The 21133-nt window shown below is 43.0% G+C and overlaps 1 protein-coding gene across 2 annotated transcripts in view; it reads left to right on the forward strand.

Annotated features, from left to right (window-relative positions):
- Positions 1-21133, forward strand: part of AGTPBP1 (ATP/GTP binding carboxypeptidase 1) — a 185395-nt gene that overhangs the window by 100059 nt on the left and 64203 nt on the right. For both annotated transcript variants that reach the window (XM_056122523.1, XM_056122524.1), the window contains 2 exons: positions 2418-2534; positions 5398-6107. In XM_056122523.1, coding sequence (XP_055978498.1) covers positions 2418-2534; positions 5398-6107 — 827 coding nt within the window. The remainder of the gene's footprint in view (positions 1-2417; positions 2535-5397; positions 6108-21133) is intronic.

Raw genomic sequence — 21133 nt, forward strand, 5'->3', positions numbered from 1 at the left:
TGGTTCCATTAATCCCTTATTGGGACCCTGCTTTGGGGGTGGGGGCGGCTAGGAAGTAAAGCCAGCTGAGGCTTAGGTGAGAGAGCAGATGCTCAGGAGGAAAGTACACTGAGAGTCATATTACAAAGGCATAGCATATACTGTCTTGTGTCCATAAGTATAAAAGGACATTGCTCTGAATAAACTATGCAAAGGACTTAGGGAAAAGAGAAGAACTATATTTTTAAATCAACAGGGTGCAAAGAAAGAAGTTACAAATAAACACAGAAGAATGGGAGTACTGTGATGGGAGCAACCCAATAAACCTAAACTACCTGATGCTATGCAGGAAGGACAAAAACAGTGTTATCCTACAGTGTATCTTTTAACTTTTTGTTTCTTGGGCCATAATTGACTATGCTCATGGCTTACTCCTGGCTCTTAGGAATCACTCCTGACTGGATTTAAGGGGGGGGTGCGGGGAGGGAGGCATATAGGATGCCAGGGGCTGAACCTGGATTGACCCTGTGCAAGGCAGGTGCCCTCCCTCCTGCAGTCTCTCTAGCCCTGAGAGCTAGCGACCCTTAGCTTTTAGAACTCTCAGCTTATCACATTGATCTTGGATATACCCTTTTTCTGTTAAATTATCTTTAAATGTATCTGGTCTTCCGCAAAGGGGCGTGGAAATCATTTTTCACTGGTATTTCACTGCTTGCTTTTGTTTTCTCTGAAAACAGTGAATCTTGATACTGAGCTTTTCCAAGGAAGATCAGTTGGCCATGGAATATGAGCATGATGATCAGTGGTATATGGTTAACCCAATCCACGGCCAGGTGTCACATGGATGATTTCTCCGGGATCATCCTCATTTGCACCGTGTGATGTGTGGACCAACAGTGTTTCCTCTGGAATCAGACTTAGATTTCCATCTTTTCTGTTAGCAGCATCTCTCTGAAGCTTTGTGATTTTGAGCAACCAGTTCGCCTCTTTGAACCTTAGTTTCCTCTTCACTTACATGGAGGTGTCTCATAGTGTTCCTTTTTGTATTTTGTTTTGTTTTGTTTTGGGGCTATGCCAGTGGTTCTTGGGGTTATTCCCAGATCTGTCCTCAGGACAGTGCTGAGGGGACTGTGTGGTGCCTGGATGGGCCTGGGCCTCATGCAGGAAAGCCTCTGCTCAGCCTGCTGTGCTGTTTAATTTGCCCTTGTGGCATAACATTGTCATGCAGTTTAAATTAGGTGATACAGAGAGTCAGATAATTAAGAGATTGGTTTCTGTGCTCTGGAGTCGTGGCCGTGCTGGAGAGCCGCTCGTGGGGGGCAACTGGTAGCCTCGGTAGGGCGTGAAGGATGGACCGGAACGCCCCCCTTCCCATGAGGTTTTAGTCGCCCCCAAACCCCCGGCTCACACCTGCTCCTCTCCACAAGGCACCCATGTGGCCACCATCTTTCTTTCCAGAGAGGAGAGGGCGAATGGGGCAACACCCTTTCCCCTCAGAGCAGACATTTAATTCTTGAACCTAGCTGTAGAAAGTGAATCATTTCACAATGCTTTTTCAGCATGTCTGATTTGGGGGGAGGGGGTAAACTCTAAATAATAGTGGTGCATCTTTTATTGAAACAATGAATCTAATCAAAGCAGATAGAGTGTCAACTAGAATTCATCTGCCTCGCAGGCATTGGGAGGGGTGGAGGGTGGGGTTTTATTGGGGTTCTTTGTGGTAAAAAATAAGTATTGGTTAAGGGAAGAGTGTTTGATATTTGCATGACTGAGACCTAAACCTGAAAGCTTTGTAACTTTTCCCACAGTGATTCAATAAATAAATAAATTATTTAAACAAAATTTGGTGATACATGTAAAAGGCTTAGCAGAATGCTTCTTATAGCTACTGTTCAATAAATGTTTGCTATTTGGGTTATCACTGCCTTCTTTTTCTATTTGTTTCTGTGCCATATCTGGTGGTGCTGAGGGATTACTCTTCAGTCAGTAATTACTCCTAGGTTCAGGGTCCATATGTGGTACCAGGAATTGAACCTGGGTCAGCTCTGTGAAAGACAAGTGCCCTACCAGTTGTCCTATTGTTCTAGTCCCTATTTATTTTTCTTAATCTTTTTCTGATTTTCAATATGAACCAAAGAGTGGCAGTAAGAGAAATGGGGGAAACATACTTTAGTCTTAATCTTAATACTGCATTTCGTATCTGGAGGAGCCCAAATTTTGTGCTATGTTAAAATAATTATCAACAAAAACAAAACATAGAAAAACAATCAGACTAACAGTAATGAATACTCCAGAATATAAATAAACTAAGATAAGATTAAAAGTCTCCTTATTCAGTGATTATTTTCTAGTCCTAAATAAAATTTTGAAAACTTTAAACAAAATATATTCTGTACTTTTACCTTTTTACTAATAACATGCCATTTTTATTATTTCAGAACGATGACATTGAAACAGATATTAATAAACTGAAACCTCAGCAAGAACCAGGACGAACAATAGAAGAACTTAAAATGTATGAACACCTTTTCCCTGAGCTTGTTGATGATTTTCAGGTATAATCTGGAAAATTCACTGTCTTAAGTAATTTTTAGAAAAAGTTCTTTCTGTCCCCCACTTTCCGGTTTTTCTTTTTTAATTTTTTTCTTTCTTTTTTTTTTTTTTTTAATAAAGCATAGGTAGTATATTGGGCTCTTCAACGTTGTGAGCTGCAAATTGCCTATCTGTAAAATGAAACTGGCTCATTTAATTTGAGGGCTCACTTAAAAACTATTTTATTCCTCTGGTTCATTATTTTTTAATATACTTTGATCTTTCACTTTCTTTTATTCCCTCCCCTGTCCCTTCCCTTTGTTGTTGTTGATGATGATATCGTCGTAGTGACCAGGAGTTGTGCATAGGCTGCTCTCTGCGCTGAGGTCACCCTGCTCACTGGGGCCACACTGTCCACGGTGCTTGCGTTGCCCCTGAGGCTGCCCTTCCCCAGGGTTGCTTTTCTCCTGTCATACTCCTGGCCCATGTTGCCTTCCGAGCGGGGGCCCCGGGTTGCTGTGGTGCTTGCTGGGGAGTGCTGCAATGCGCATGTTCAGTGCTCTGCAGAGGCCCGTGCTCGGTAGGGGTCACACTCCCCTAGGTAACGTCCACGAGCACGTAACAGCCAGTGTGGCCTGGAACGCAGTCTTCTGCCTTAGATTCTGTGTGGTCAGTTAGTTCTTTGATTGTTCAAATACTTCAGTCTCTGTGTTTTTGACGTGTGTTTAAATTACATATAGGCGTCTATATTTAACTGATAATCTCAAGAGAATTAAAAAAATATTCTTAGTGTTATTTGGGAACCAGAGAGAGAGAGTACAGTAGGTGAGACTCTTGCCCTGATCTTTGCTTGCTATTTTCCAGTGTAGATCTTCAAAACTTTCACTTACTTGATGTATTTGTTTGCAGCCTGACCACCACACACACTGTTTCTCAGTGTTAAGGGCACTGTTCTAATTCAGTGCTCAAATGGACACAGAATGAATGCATGAAGGAAACATATGCATTCAGAAATTCTTAAAAGACTTTTTGAGGAGACATTACTATGCTTTGGAAGCTATGATTAACAATAATAATAAAAATAGCCTCATTTCTTTCTTAATGACAGAAGATTGAAAGTATCAGAATTTTTGGTCTGTGCGAGCCTGCAACACTGACCCAGGCACTCAGGTTGGCCGGAGTGGCTGGTGTGTCACAAAGTGTCATTTGTGGGAGACACCCTTTGAATGTGGGCGGGGGTGCTGGGCAGTTCCTGCAGGATCAGGCCCCCTACCCAGACTAGGGTGTGGGAGAATAAGGGCTGGGAAGGGGCTGAAGGACAGCGGGTGCGGGAGGAACTAGGAAGGCAAATACAGACCCATTACCTGCTCCCCCAATCTCCTACAGGACAGCTGCTTCCCCATGTATCCCGTTTTACCCCTCCCCACTGTGCCCCCTCCTCTAAGTGATCATTTGCACATAGGAGAGATTCTGTGGGCTCCAGTCCCTGGGAAGTGTGTTCTCTTTGTGCTTTTATTCAGAGCAGTGATTTGCTCCCATCAGCCTTTTGTGGTGAAACACCTCACCACCCCCCACCTCTGTATCAGAGAGAGCATTCCCTTTTACTCTCTCTCCTTTAGGGTGTTGTGGTCTGCAATGCAGGTGTTAAGTGGCCATATGTTCAGTCTATAGTTTACTTTCAGTACACATCTCCCATCCCGAGCTGGTCCTCCAAGCATCCTTTACTTGGTGGTCCCTTCTCTATCTGAGCTGCCTTTTCCTCCAGCATGTGAGGTCAGCTTCCTAACCATGTAGCGATCCTTCTGACCCTTATCTCTATTATCCTTTGGTGTTCGTCTCCCATTATGTTGCTTTATATTTCACAAATGTGTGCAGTCATTCTGTGTCTGTCCCTCTCTCTCTGATTGATTTCACTTAGCATGATATTCTCTATGACCATCCACTTATATGCAAATATCATGACTTAATGGGCTGGAGCGATAGCACAGTGGGTAGGGCGTTTGCCTCGCAAGCGGCCAACATGGCCGACCCGAGTTCGATTCCTTCGCCCCTCTCGGAGAGCCCAGCAAGCTACCGAGAGTATCTCGCCCGCACAGCAAAGCTTGGCAAGCTACCTGTGACGTATTCGATATGCCAAACACAGTAACAACAAAGTCTCCAATGGAGACGTTACTGGGCCCGCTCGAGCAAATCGATGAACAATGGGAGGACAGTGACAGTGACAGTGACATGACTTCATCTTTTCTAACAGCTGCAGAGTATTCCATTGTGTAGATGTACCAAAGTTTCTTTAGCCAGTCATCAGTTCACAGGCACTTGGGGTTTTTCCAGATTCTGGCTATTGTGAACAGTGCTGCAATAAAAACAGTTCTTTACTTTGGGGGGTTCCCTGAAAGGTCAGGGCCCCACTGATAACTCCAGGATAAGCGGGTAACAGTTCAGTGCCAGAGCCTGTATGTGATGCTGCTCAGGACACGCAGCATGGGGGCTTCCTGGACCCGGCAGTGGTGCTGGGTCTCCAGGGCTGTACCAGCGTGCACAGGGACCACTTTACACTCTGCAGCTCAGCAGGCACTGCGGAAATTTGTTGAATCAATGAGTAACAGTTCAGTTTCTCCTGTACAACTTTGTATCATTTTGATGTGTTTGACATTTATAATTTAAAAAATTTTCTTTAGGCATTTTTATAATAGTAAAGGTAAAATAAATATAATGAATTATTTGTATTTAAATGTTTTGCCTTTTATTACCAAATGACTCATAACCTTGGTTTGTCCATTAAAATTTTTATTGACTGTTAAATTTCTTAAGTGACGTAGTTTTATACCTTATTTCTTGTTAACTGTCTCTAATAAAATGATCAAACATGTTTTTTTCTCCCCGCAGGACTATGACTTAGTCTCCAAGGAACCGAAGCCTTTTGTGTTTGCGGGGAAGGTGCGGAGCCCCATTGTCGTCCCGACCGCAGGCCCCGAGCCTGGGAACTCAGGCAGTGTGAGGAAAGGAGCTGGGAACCAGGCGATGGAGCCTTCCAAGGGAGATGACAGCGACAAGAGCACTAACCTGACGGATCTGGCGAAAGAAGATCTGAAAGATAGTGACAGAACTTTCCAGGAGCTGCTGGTCAGACAGGGTAGAACTAGTGCCTCAGCTCACGGGTTCAGCAGTGACATCGTGAAGGCCCTGGACCGCATCACACTGCAGAGTCTTCCAGCCCAGATGGCCCCTGGCTGTCCCGCGGGTGTGAAGAAGGACCACGGTCTCCCACTGACCATCCTGCCCTGCCCCCTGGCCAGCCCACCTCGGGCCCCCTGTGGCAGCGTGTGTGAGGGCCGGGCAGCGCCCCTGGGGAAGCTGTGTTGCGCGGGAGTGGAAACTGAGGATGATGAAGACAGCGGGTCTGCCTCGTCAGTGGAGCAGTCATCTGCGGACCTATTGGACGCACCGACCCTCCATGACCCCGACCTCTACATTGAGATTGTGAAGAATACCAAATCCGTTCCAGAATATTCCGAAGTGGCTTACCCAGATTATTTTGGCCACGTTCCACCCCCATTCAAAGAACCTATTTTAGAAAGACCTTATGGCGTCCAAAGGTGAGTCACAGGTGGGTCAGTGTCAACTATGAGTACACTTTAAAATACATGTTTTGGGTAATTCAGAAGAAATTTCTCTGAATTAAAGTTACGTTTTTTTGTTTGTTTGTTTGTTTGTTTCCACTCTGCACTGAAACCTTGCATTACTTTGGATTACTTTGACATGGTGTTTGTGAATGTGTTCTCTAAGCTTATATCACTCAGTGCAGTGTAGTGTAAAACTGATCACTGGACAATTTTTAAGTGTAGATTGAATCTTGGAATGAATTACCTTCATGATATTTGCAGATTTAGTAATACATTGGTTGAATTTGATTTACGTATATGATTTTAAAATGGAATACAGAGCAATATGGGCAGCATTGTTTTCTTTTAAATTATAAAATGAAAATATTGTTTGGTGTTTTGAAGAGCAGTACCTAAGTTTTGAAGTATTATTACTAACTAGGGAATAGGTGGTACGTAGTATTTTTTTGTGCAGCTGCGGTGTTCTAGTGATTTTGATTAAGGTTTTTTTGAAGATTGATCACTAGTATCTAAGAACATTTGTATGCTTTGTTGTGAGTATAGCGTGAATGGGAAAGGCCCCATTTTATTTTCCATAGGCTATAAGCACTTCTAAGGCAATTGCAGGATCTTATTTTTATTTTAATTATGTAGTGCAATTCTCCATTTTCCTCTGGCCACTTCCTCTCTGCTTGTGTGCTACTAGTTGACGCCGTGACCACCGCTGTGGAGTGGCTGTGTGGGTGGCCTGTGCTGTGGCTCCCAGGTGGCCTCAGACATGGCCCTGTCCAGAAGCAGCTGGCTCTTTGCCTTCCTGAGGTGACCTTTGGGCACAGTTGGAGAAGAATGCTCAGGGGAAAATACTCTGGAAGGTTGAGGCAACATTTTTTGGAGTGCAGCATATTTGCTGGATTAGCAGTGTCCGTGTGGTTCTAGACTCTGCAGAGAAGGAATGGAAGGATATGGTGCCAGTCGGTAGAAACCACTGCTGCCCATGTCCTCTCATTGGAGTTGATGCTCCCTGGCCCTGTGCTTTGGGTGTGGTGGGTCTGTGCAGTCCCACAGTGGGTTGGTCTCACCAGAAGGGGAATAGGCAGTGGACAGTGAGACTGCTGTGCTTCCTTGCCGGTGGCTTATTGCAGTAGTGCCCAGGCCTGCAGTCATAAACAGGCTCCATCCTGACCCAGGCGCCCACCCAGAGCTGCCGAGGGGAGAAGCACTGAGTGGGCGGGACAGAAACGAAGTGCAGGTACCTTCTGTTTCCCCTCGGTCCTGCTTTTTCCAGTTCTTAGTGTGAGTCGGCCTGTCAGCCTCCAGGAAGAACAGTGACATGATTGCTTGGAGCTTGCTGTCTCAAGAGAGAGGGCCTGGGCCAGTGACAACCCTGCGGGTTTCTAGACTGTGGTGGACAGATGTGGGAGTCCCATCTGGAAGGAAATGCCAGGGAGAGGGACACACTTTGTTCTGCTCATATCTTTGTCCTGAGCATTCAGGGGGATCCCCGTAGGATCCGTGTGGGGAAGTGGCTCCATGCAGAGTCAGGGTGTGGCTGTCCCCGCTGTTTCCTGAGAGTGGCTGCCAGCAGCCCTTAGCTGCCTTCCTCTTGGGTGTGTCCAGTCCATGCTGAGGCAGTGCCCTCTGGCAGTGCCCGCAGGCCCTTTCACATCTGGGTGGGCACGCCACTCCACACTGCAGTCAGAGCAAGGCTCTGTGCCCAGCTGACAGCCCAGCAGGCAGCGGGACCTTCTCTGGACATCACTGGCTGACCGCACATCCGCGGCTATTCCTCGACAGAATTCTCTTGAGCTTTGTGCTCCCGCGTCCTGGTGGGACTGCCTCTAACACTACAGTCTGGGGGTGTCCCAGCAGTGTTTTCACCTCTGCTCAGTCCCAAGCGAGGTCAAGGAAGAGATAGGCCTGGACACCTATTGAGTTGTTTTCAAATAAAAGCTTAAAAAAGTAATGTTGAAAATTATTATTATTTTTAATAGCTTTGTCTTCTTAGGGGATGGAGCGATAACATAGTGGGTAGGGTGTTTGCCTTACGTGCAGCCAACATGGCCGACCAGAGTTCGATTCCTCCGCCCCTCTCGGAGAGCCCGGCAAGCTACCAAGAGTATCTCGCCTGCACGGTAAAGCCTGGCAAGCTCCCCGTGACATATTCGATATGGCAAACACAGTAAAAAGTGTCACAATGGAGACATTACTGGGCCCCCTCAAGCAAATCGATGAACGACGAGAGGACAGTGTTTTCAGTGATAGTGTCTCCTTAGGAGTTTTATTTTTTTTTTGTTTTGAGGCGACAGCATCAGTTTCAGGGCTTACTTCTGTCCCTGTGCTCAGGAATCATCCTAGGCAGGTCCAGGGACCATGTAGGTTATAGGGGATGGGCCCCTGGCCACCCACTGTGATGCAGGTGCCTACCTGCTGTATTGTGGCTCCTAGAAGGTTTGCAGACTCTCTTCTACCCCACCGCTCCCCTTCCCCCCCACCCCCCCCACTGATTTTCATGATCTTGATAATGATGTTACTTTGGGGGCTGGAGGTTACTAGAATGTAACTCAACTAGCCTGGGCCACTCCTGGCTGTTGCTGACCAGACATCCAGATGGTACCATCCTAGGCCTGACTTAGGGTGACTCTTTAGTCCTGGGTGCTGGGAACACCAAGGCCACTGTTGAGTTCAGGGGCTTCCAGGTCCATCTCAGCTGTTCTGGGGAGCCTTTAAGGTTAGCTAGGCAGTGCTCAGGGACCATGCCCTGCTGGGGAGAGGACTGGGTGGGTGTGAGGCTCTTGCCTTAGCAACCTGCCCTCTCTCTGCTCCTGCAGATTTTCTTGGAGGAAGAGGAAGCATACATTGCGGTGTAATGGGAAACTTGTGTCAGCTCCAGTCTTTTGCTGTGTTGTTATGTTTGTTGTGTGTTAGAGACTGTCTGTGGTTTGATATATGTAGCCTATGTTGCAAAATACACTTTTTGTAATTATAGGGCGTAGGACGTTTGCCTTGCACTCGGCCAACTCGGCTGACCTGAGTTCAATTTCTCTGCCCCTCTCGGAGAGCCCAGCAAGCTACCAAGAGTATTTCGCCTGCACAGCAAAGCCTAGCAAGCTACCTGTGACGTATTTGATATGCCAAACGCAGTAACAACAAGTCTCACAACGGAGATGTTACTGGACCCGCTCGAGCAAATCGATGAACAACGGGAGATACTTACTGTCGATCTTACTTACTATCATAGTTTCTATTTTTCCTTAGTCAATAAGTAAAATTTCCATAACGTTAGTTATTGATATTTGGCAAGAATATCAACTACATTTAAGTGAAATACTGTGGTCCTGTTCAGTGAAGCTATATTACTTCACTGTTTGGTTCTATATTTGTGATAAGATATCAGATATGCGAATAAAAGGTATTTATACAGCATTCACAAATGCTTCTTTTCTTGAGATGCATTTATTATATTGGTTCTGCTTTTCTTCTTTACCTAGTTTTCAAGATATGTTTTGTGCAGTTGATAAACATTTTATAAGTTATTTGCCAATTTATTGCCTTATTCCTGTTTGGAGATAGTAATATTACAAATGAGTGTCATTGTAATTAAGTTTTGGGTTTCTTTTACTACTTTATTATTTTCAGAAAATAGGTAGCATTTCTCAAAATTGGTAAAACTTTATTTGTTGTTTTGAGGATTTACTTTATGATTGGTGTGTGATTACTGAATTTTTTTAAAAGAAGTACACAAGAAATAAATTCAAACTTTACTCAGAATCTCTCTTTCTCACTTGGTAAGAGCAGTGCCCATTATAAGATGAGTATCTGGGGGCTGGGCAGAGGGTACGGCTGTGTGCCAACTGCAGCTCAGTTCTTAGGTTTCCTGGTGTCTGGGAGTGTCCAGGTCTAACTGTAGAGCCCCAAGCACTGCAGGCATGTAGTGGGCCCCAGCATCCCTGTCTGCAGGCCAGGCTGATGGCTTGCCTAAGAACCTTGAGCAATCTACAGGACGCCACTATGATTACTTCAGTCTGTATTTTCGTTTTCAGTTGAGTTAAAAATGAGGGATGGGGGTCACAAGAACAGTGGCTGGAAGCAGACCCAGTGGTGGAGATGTGGTGTTGGAGTGGGTGTGCAGGAGACTCAGTAATGGTATTGTAGATCTGGGTGCCTCTATAAAATTCACCCTCAAAATGCTTGTCTCAGATTTGAAAGTATTCTTAACAATTTCTGGGTGCACTTTTCCTTTCCTATGATGTCAAAAATTTAGAAAAAGTAGAAAGTGGAAGGTCGGGGAATGGGCAGAGACCGAGAGGAGAATCAGGCTGGAATAGGCATATTGGGGCCTCCCAGTGGCTGATGGCTTCCGGAAACACCAGTTATGTGGGGCCCACCGGCATCTTGGGAGGGCTGACAGGGTGGAAGGGAGAACTGCATGCTTAGTGCAGTAACGGTCCCTGCCCTAGCCTGAGCTTGGTTGGCGCGCAGACATCCCCGGGGGGTGCATTCAGGGGAACCTGTCCTGAGCCCCCAGGCTGACCCTCAGAAAGAAAGGTCACACTTTTGCTTATATTGCTTTGAGACAACACCTGCCATGCTCAGGATTTACTCCTGGGACTGTTGTCATGGATTGCTCTGTTCGTGTCCAAGATAATTCCTGGCAGGCCCCGCGGCCCCATATTTGATATCAGGGATCAGATGTGAGTTGGGTGCCAGCTAGGCAGATTTCCTGCTGAACTCTCTCCCCCTCCGGCCCTCAGAAAGGTCACTTCGTGAAGTTCCTAGAGATTACAAGTATTAAGATCTTATTTTTTTCTGTTGTTTTTCTTTATGCTTCCGAACATTGTCTAAACTGTATTTTGTGTTTTACTATTAAGATATAAATTGTTGTCTTATTTTGTAAAGACTTTGACACTTTATAAGAAATATTTTAAAATATGGCAAGAAATACAGTGACTTAAACATAGAAATAGTTTTCATTGTCATTCAAAATTTTTAAATGCAAATTAAAATGAGCTGGTGCCATTTATCACATATGAACTTGATGTCTTGAGTCTTGAGGCTGTGGAGAATCAGGCTCTCCCTTTGGAATGGCAAAATCACTATTTGATGGTATCTTCTGTAGAGAACAGTCCAACAGGGCCTCTTGCAAATGATAGTACATTTTTACGTTGAGTATTAGCATCTGATCTGAAAGTTTATCATACACACGTACAGTGATATTTGTGTAGGATGCACATATAATACACATTAATGATAGCGGGAGCTTCTGTGAAATGATGCTTCAAATTTTTTATTCAGCCTTTAAATGTTGGAAGCTACCACAATGTTCCTCAAAGAATCATTAAGGAAATGGTAGAATATTTTCTTTACGAATACTTTATAAATACTATGTAGTAGTTTTTTAAACAAAACAGAAATTTACATAGATGAAAACAGAAAAATAAGCATTAAAAATTTTATAAATAAAATTTAATAAATTTTAAAGAAAATTTTGATTTAAATGGATAAAATATATGATATTCTGGACTTTGTATGCAGTCAGAAAAGTGATTCTAAACTTCTGGTTAAAATAAATTAAAACGAGAGGGAAATACGGAAAACATTAACTGGTTAGATGATTACAGGGCGTGGATTATGTTGAAAGTGATGGTCTTCATTTCATGACTGGTGATGTGAGGGACGACTCCTGGCTTTGTGCTTGGGGTCACTCCTGGATGTGTTCAGGTGGCCCAGGTCCTGTCGTTCTCCTCTCAGAACGGGGTCCTGCTGTGCGGGAAGCATGCACTCAGCACACTCAGGGCTCCCTTGGGTCTCATACATTGTATTAATTTTTATACATCGGTATACTCCCTATTCATAAAATTAAAAGTGAGGAAATAATGGCAAAAGGAAAATATAGGAGTCAGGTATTTTGTACTCTTCAAAATATGTTTATATTGAGTTGACTTCTGAATGGATACAGTAGTAAAATTATTTGTAAGAGCAGTAGCCTCTTTGGGGACCCCCGGCTTTCCAGGTTCGTAGGGGAGCCGGGAGCACATCCCTTTCATGCACTCCACAGGCGCCTCCTTTTCCCGTGGCTCCGGACCCCTTCTGCTGGGCAGCCAGAGGAGACTTTGGGGAACACCTGCCCAAGTTACACCGAACTTCCCATCCACCTCTTTGGGGCCCCGCCTTTCCAGCTTTGTAGGGAAGCCAGGAGCGTGTCCCTTTCACACGCCCTGCAGGTGTCCCCCTTTTCCCATGGCTCCGGACCCCCTCCGCTGGGCAGCCAGAGGAGACTTTGGGGAACACCTGCCCAACTTCCACAAGACTTCCCATTCACCACTTTGGGGCTCTGCCCTTCTAGGTTCCTGGTCAGAGCGTCCCTGGGACAGGCTGGGGGCATGGCCTCCATGTAGGGGGTGTAGCCTCCCCAAAGTGGGCATCGCCTTCTCTGAGGTGAGCACACACTCACGAGGCTGCAGTTACATTTCCCACTCCCAGCACTCTCGACTCTCATCCCAGCCTTTATCACCTAATTCTGTGGAAAAAATTCTGGCCACCTCAACTACAATACTGGCCTACTCCAATCCTAATAAAAGACCAGTATGGAAGAAGCTGTACAAGTCCAATATTAAATAGCACCTCCTCCAAAGCTTCACTAGATGCCCATCATAAGCCAAGAATAATGCCTGAGAGGAAGGTCAGATTGTAGGAAGGGAGAAGGTTGATCACTATTGACCGACCTTATCCAGAATCCTTTGTCACGATAAGAGGGAACAGTTCTAGTGAATTCCAGGATTTTACCTCTAGACAACCAAAACAACATGAAGAAACAGCGCAAATAACTACACGGAGAGGAAGAAGAAAAGAGTCCTGAATCCTTAACCAGGGTTATCCACAAATATGTTCTCTTCGATAAAGAATTCTGAGATGAAATGCAGAGGATGTTCAAGGAACTACTCAAAGAATCAATGGAGGAGATATCCAGAAAACTAAAGGAAGGAAAAAAGAAGCAGTAGAATGGGTAGTCGAGAAAATAGAGGAAGAAATGAGAGCAGAAAAAAAAGCAACATAAAGAAGTGTCACAAATAAAGGATTAGGTACACGAAATTAAAAATTCAGTAGGTGACCTCAGCAGTAGGATGAATACAGCTGAAGACAGTATCAGTGAGCTTGAACATGAGCAACAGATATTGCACAGGGAACAACAAACAATGGTAAAAGACCTTTTAATAGCTCTAAGGAGAATCAGAGATCTAGGGGATGATGTTAAGAGGAACAACATTAGAATCATCGGAGTACCAGAAGGACAGGGAGGCAACCCCAATGAAAATGCCAGTCAAAGAAATCATTGCTGAAAAGTTCCCAGAGTTAAAGAATGCAGACATCCAGATCCAAGGAGCCAGAAGGGCACCAGCTAAAAGAGAACCTAATAAAAACACTCCAAAGCATATGATAGAATGATGGATGCCGTGGATAGAGACACAATAGTGCAAGCAGCAAGGTCAAAGAAGGAAATCACATAGAAAGGAGCACCACTTATATTTACAGCAGACCTATCAGAGGAAACACTCCAAGCCCGAAGACAATGGTGGGATATAGTGAAAAAACTCAATGAAATGAATGCCTCACTAAGAATACTTTATCCAGCTAAACTCTCATTCAAACTCGATGGAACGATACACCATTTTGTAGATAAACAACAGCTCAGGAACTTCATAAACTCAAAACCAAATCTAAAAGAAGGATTAAAGGGACTCCTCCAAGATAAGAAGGAAAATACTTAGAAACACAACCAACCCCTACAGAAAGATGGCACAAAACCCTATGACAACAATCTCTCAATGTCAATGGTCTAAATGCATCAATCAAGAGACACAGAGTGGCAAACTGGATCCAGAAACTGAGACCAATATTCTGCTGTCTACAAGAAACTCATCTGAACAATCAGAGCAAACACAGACTCAAAGTTAAAGGATGGAAAACAATCTTGCAAGAAAACAGCTCTTTCACAAAAGCTGGGTGGCTATACTAGTATCCAACAACATAAATTTCAGGCTGAAAAAGATTAGAAGGGACAGCAAAGGCCATTTTCTATTCATCAATACATACGTACAACAGGAAAAATCATACTCTTAAATATATATGTACCTAATGTGGGAACAGCTAAATACTTAAAACAACGGCTAACAGATTTTAAGAAGGACAGTGCTTGCAACACAGTAGTACTTGGAGACTTAAACATCATCTTATCACCTCTGGACAGATCAACAAGAACAAAACTCGACAAGGAAACATTGGCTTTGAAGGAAGAAGTAGAAGAGAGAGGGCTAATAGACCTATACAGGGCTTTACACCCCCAAAAGAAAGAATACACATTCTTCTCCAGTGCACACGGAACATTTTCCAAAATAGACCATGTGCTAGGCCACAAAACATACCTCAACAGAATCAGGAAGATAGAAGTAGTATCAACAATCTTTTCAGACCACGGTGTGCTGAAGATATAAGCAAATCACACAAAGACATTGAGAAACAAATCAAACACCTGGAAATTAAGCAACTCAATGTTCAACAATGAGTAGGTCAGGAAGGAAGTCAAAGACGAAATAAAAAGATACCTGGAAATAAATGAGAATGAAGACACGAGCTACCAAAATCTATGGGATGCAGCTAAAGCAGTACTAAGAGGAAAATTTATAGCTTTGCAAGCATTCCTAAGGAAAGAAGAAAGGGCCTACATAGAAAACCTAACCACACAGCTCAAGATCCTGGAAAAATAACCAACAAAAGTAACCCAAAATTAGCCAAAGGAAAGAAATAATAAAACTTAGAGAAAAATTAACAACATGGAAACCCAAAAAACAATTTGAAAGATCCATGAAAACAAGAGCTGGTTCTTTGAGAAAATAAACAAGATTGATAAACCACTAGCAGGACTCACAAAGAAAGAGAGAGAACCCTAATAAATCGAATCAGAAATGAAAAAGGGGACATCACAACAGAAACCAATGAAATTCAAAAGATCATCAGAGACTACGTTGAAAGTCTGTATGCCACGAAACAAGAGAACCTAGAAAAAATGGATAAATTCCTGGATTCCTATAATCTCCCAAGATTGAATCAAGAAGACTTGGGATACCTGAATAGACCCATTCATAGCAAGTAAATTGAAGTGTTAATCAAAAGTCTTCCCAAAAACAAAAGCCCAGGCCCAGACGGATTCACTAGTGAATTCTTACAAACATTTAAAGAAGATGTTTTGCCAGTTCTCCTCAAGTTTTTCCAGAAAATTGAAAAAACAGGAACTCTCCCAAACAGCTTCTATGAGGCACATATCTCCCTAATACCAAAAGCAAACAAAGACACCACCAACAAAGAAAACTATAGGCCAATATCCCTGATGAACACGGATGCAAAGATCCTCAATAAAATATTAGCAAATAGAATACATCAACTCATCAAATAGATCATACACCACGACCAAGTGGGATTCATCCTGGGGATGGAAGGATGGTTTAACATTTAGAAATCAACCAACATAATCCATCATATCAACAAAAGTAAGTATAAAATCCATATAAGCATATAAATAGACGCAGAGAAAGCTTTTGACAAGATCCAGCACCCGTTTATTATGAAAACTCTCACCAAAATGGGTTTTGAAGGAATTTTCCTCAAGATAGTCAAAGCCATCTATGACAAACCCTTGGCAAGCATTATCCTCACTGGGAAAAAACTAAGGGCCTTCCCTCTAAGATCAGGGACAAGATAGGTATGCCTACTATCACCAGTTCTGTTCAATATAGTACTGGAAGTACTTGCAATAGCGATTAGACAAGAAAAAGACATTAAAGGCATCCAGACAGGAAAGGAAGAAATCAAGCTCTCACTATTTCAGATGATATGATACTATATCTCAAGAAACCTAAATCCTCTACCAAGAAACTCCTAGAAACAATAGACTTGTACAGTAAAGTTGCAGGCTATAAAATTAATGCCCCCAAATCCATGGCAAATGATGAGACAGTAGAAAGTGACAGGAAAAAGACAATCCTGTTCACAATCGTTTCCCAGAAAATCAAATACCTCGAAATCAGCATAACTAAAGAGGTAAAGGACCTCTACAAGGAAAACTACAAAACGCGACTCCATGAAATAAAAGAGGACACAAGGAAATGGAAACATATTCCTTGCTCATGGAGAGGAAGAATTAACATTGTCAAAATGGCAATACTCCCCTAAGCATTATACAGATTCAATGTGATCCCTATAAGGATACCCATGACATTTTTCAAAGAAATAGATCAAGCACTCCTGAAATTCATATGGAACAACAAATGCCCACAAATAGCTAAAGCAATGCTTGGGGAAAAGAAGAGGGGAGGCATTACCCTCCCCAACCTAAACACTACTACAAAGCGGTAATAATTAAAAACAGCACGGTACTGGAACAAAGGCAGTGCTGCAGACCAATGGAACAGGGAGAAATATCTGTACATACAACCCTACAAGTATGAACATCTCATCTTTGATAAATGAGCAAGAAATGTGAAGTGGAGCAAGGAAAGCCTCTTCAACAAATGGTGCTGGCATAACTGGACAACCACATGCAAAAAAATGGGCTTAGACCTCGACCTAACACCATGCACAAAAGTCATATCAAAATGGATTAAAGATCTCAACATCAGGCCAAACCCATAAGATATATTGAAGACAAGGTTGGCAAAACCCTCCACGATATTGAGGCTAATGGTATCTTCAAAGTCGACACTCCACTGACCACCCAAGTGGAAACTGAGATAAACAAATGGGACTATCTTAAATTAAGAAGTTTCTGCACCTCAAAAGATACAGTGACCAGAATACAAAGACAATCTACAGAATGGGAAAGGATATTCACCCAATACTCATCTGATAAGGGGTTGATATCAAGGATATATAAAGCACTGGTTGAACTCCACAAATAGAAAACATCCAACTCCATCAAAACATGGAGTAATGAAATAAACAAACTTTCTCAAGGAAGAAATCCGAATGGCTGTAAGGCATGAGAAAATGCTCTACATCACTAATCATCAGGGAGCTGCAGATCAAAACAACAATGAGATATCACCTCACACCACAGAGACTGGCCCACATCCAAAAGAACAAAGGCAACCAGTGTTGACGCGGATGTGGGGAGAAAGGGATACTCCTTCACTGCTGTTGGGAATGCTGACTGGTTCAGCCCTTTTGGAAAACAGTATGGACGATTCTCCAAAAATTAGAAATTGAGCTCCCATTTGATCCAGCAATACCACTCCTGGGAATATATCCCAGAGAGGCAAAAAATTATAGCCGAAATGACGTCTGCACTTCTATGTTCATTGCTGCACTGTTCACAATAGCCAGAATCTGGAAAAAGCCCGAGTGCCGGAGAACAGATAACTGGTTAAACAAAGTTTGGTACATCTATACAATGGAGTACTGTATGCAGCTGTTAGAAAAGATGAAGTCATGAAATTTACATACAAGTGGTACTACATGGAAAGTATCGTGCTAAGTGAAATGAGTCAGAAAGAGAGGGACAGACATAGAAAGATTGCATTCATCTGGGTAATATAAAGCAACAAAATAGGAGACTAACATCCAAGAATAATCGACATAAGTACCAGCAGTTTCACTTCATGGCTTGGAGGCCAGCCGCACATGCTACGGGAAAGGGCAGCTCAGACAGAGAAGGGAACACCAAGTAAAGGGTGTTGGGAGGATCCTCCCAGGATGGGAGATGCATGCTGAAAATAGAATATAGGCAGAACATGAATGCCACTGAATGCCTCTTTTGCAAACCTCAGCACCCAAAGGGAGAGAACAAAAGGGAATGCCCTGCCACAGAGACCGGATGCTAGGGGGGGATGGGAGGGATACTGGGATCATTGGTGGTGAAGAACGGGCATTGGTGGAGGGATGGGTACTCGATCATTGTATAACTGAAACCCAGGCAAAAAACTTGTAAAGTCAACAACTGTACCTCATGGTGTTTCACTAATAAAAAAAAATTAAATTAAAAAAAGATCCCATAAGGGGGGCGTTTCGGTCCGCCCTTCACACCCTACCGAGGCCAACAGTTGCCCCCCCATGAGCGGCTCTCCAGCACGGCCACGATTCCAGAACACAGAAACCAATTTCTTAACTATCTGACTTTCAGTAGAAATACTTCCAGGGTCAATAGGTAAAATAGCAGAAATCCAAAACCAACATTTAATTCTTGAACCTAGCTGTAGAGAGCAAATCACTTCACAATGCTTTTTCAGCAAGTCTGATTTGGGGGGGGGGTAAACTCTGAATAATAGTGGTGAATCTTTTATTGAAGCAATGAATCTAATCAAAGCAGATAGAGTGTTGACTGGAATTCATCTGCCTCACAGGGGCTGGGAGGGGTGGGGGGGTGGGGTTTTATTGGGGTTCTTCATGGTAAAAAATAAGTATTGGTAAAGGGAAATGTGTTTGATATTTGCATGACTGAGACCTAAACCTGAAGGCTTTGTGGCCTTTCCCACAGTGATTCAATAAATAAATAAATTAATTAATTAAAAAAAAAGATCCCATAAACTTCAAAAGGGCTGGAGCGGTAGCACAGTGGTATGGCGTCTGCCTTGCAAGTGGCCAACATGGCCGACCCGACTTGGATTCCTCCGCCCCTCTCGGATTGCCCAGCAAGCTATCGAGAGTATCTTGCCTGCACGGCAATGCCTGGCAAGCTCCCCGTGATGTTTTCGATATGCCAAACACAATAACAAGTCTCACAATGTTGCTGGGCCCACTTGAGCAAATTGATGAACAGCGGGAGAACCATGACCATGACTGTGAAACTTCAAAAAAAAGAATCACAAAGAAAAATTAAAAAAAAGAAACTTCAGTTATTACAATAATATAATAAATCCAGATTTCATAATAAAATATGACTATGTTAAAAAAAGAGTAGTAGCATATACCATTTTAATTTTTTTTAATTGGTGTTTGCACGGTACCCAGAGGGGCTCAGAGCTTCCTATTGGCTCCATGTCCAGAGGCCCTGGCAGTGCTCAGAGGATACTATACTGTGCCAGAGTCAGCAGCTAACACCTCACCCTCGATACTGTTTCTCACCCAAGGAGCATATAACATTTGTTGAGTGTTTTTTATTAGTCAGACACTCTACTAAGAAGTAGTTTAGAACAGCTCTGTAAAGAAATTGTTCTTATTTCTCTTCATTTACAGAGAATTATGTTGAGACTTAGATTTCTTGAGTTATGAGCTAAATATTAAGCCCAGATTTGTGAAACTGGTATGTATGTGGTTATACTATATATTTGATAGAGTTATTTTTCTGTGGATCTTCAGAGAACACTCATATAAGGATTTTTTTCTTATCCTTACAGTAAGTAAATGTAGCATTGAAATTTGTAAAAATAATATTGGTATATATTTGTCTAAAAAATCAAAATGAAATTTTGCTGGTGGCTACACACCATGTAAACTTTTAAGCATGAATTGAATGGAATGGGTATATATTCTTTTTGGGTGTTTTGGGGTGGGGGTGCTGGGCAGCATCTGGCAGTGCTCTGGGGTGACTTCTGGGTCTGTGCCAGGTTATGCATGGCGGGAGCATGGGAACATGGGAACATGGGAACTGTGCATGAGAGGGTCAGATCTGCACTTTGCTGCTCCGCTCAGCCCCCAGAGCTCCCTCTCTGGCCTTGCACTGTGCATTGTTGAACTATTGTCCGTGGGGGCTGGAGCGATTGTAAGCGAGCAGGGTGCTCACTTTGTGCACACCTGGCCCATGTTGCACCTCCAGCATTCCATATGATCCCCTAGCACCATCATGAGTGTTCTCTGAGTATCACCATGTGTCCCAAACACAGAAACAAAAATAAGCCCAAAAAATTATTTTGCACAAAAGTTTTTTCTGAACCGAAAGTTTGATACATATTTAGTGTGATAAAGTTAGAAGATATAATCCCTGCAGGTATCAGAAAAAAAAAACCATTGTTTTATTTGGGGTAGAGAGTACTATTTTAATAAGGAGTTGAGGCTAAGAACAAAGTGATATTCTATAAAGTTTAGCAGCTTAGCACAAATAATGTATCTGAATGGAAAATTATTTTTCCTTTTTATTCATGAGGGCTATGAGCAGGGCAAAGATTTCCCTCAGATATTAATGTTGTGTCTAGTCTTACAGAGATTTAGGAAGTGGAGAAATCGAAGGGTATCATGCTTGCCTTGCATGAGGCCAGCCCCACCAGGCGTGACCCCTCTGCACAGAGCCAGGAGTGAGGGCTGAGCACTGCTCCGTGTGGACAACAACAAAAGAAAGCAGACAAAAACAAAGAGAAATGATTAAATTCCCTAAAATGCAGTATCAGGTGAAGACCACTGCAGACCACTTTAATTTGTACATAGCTTCGTGTAAATCTCAACGTGTAAAAGCTGGGATTCCACATAGAAATCCAAATTTTCCAGCAAAGTTTAATGTGTTTTCTGCTTGGCACCCAGTTTAATTTTAGAGAGCCTGTGTTCCTGGTTTTATGCCCTGCACCAAGTCAGCCCCCCATGGCCTGCAAGCCCTCCTGATGTCTGATCTCCTTCTCCTGTTTACACTTCACAGTGCTGTTGTTTCATGCAACCATTGCAGCCACCTTTTAACACAGTATTTCTGTACTTAATTGCATATATCAGCCTTATTTAGTAAAAATGATTCTGACTTGTAATATTAAAGTGCTTTCTCTTCATTATTTAAGGTTTGGATGATAAAACCCAAAAGTTTGGATTTGTTTTTATTATAATTAACAGCTTTTAAAGTCTTTTTCTTTGAAAGCAATTTGGTATTTGCTACTAGGTTTTGTTATAATCTGCTTTGGCAGAATTTTTTTTTGGTAGAATAAAAATTAAAAATGAAATTTGCAGGCTGGAGAGCAAGGTTAAATGTTTTGGACCCCAGGTTAAGCCTGAGAACTGCATGTCTTTCTTGGTCCTGAGCACCCCCAGGTGAGCTCAGCACCCTAGGCTAGTGCTGT

The sequence above is a fragment of the Sorex fumeus genome, unplaced genomic scaffold, assembly GCF_029834395.1.
Source record: "Sorex fumeus unplaced genomic scaffold, SorFum_2.1 ptg000046l, whole genome shotgun sequence".
Lineage (NCBI taxonomy): Eukaryota > Metazoa > Chordata > Mammalia > Eulipotyphla > Soricidae > Sorex > Sorex fumeus.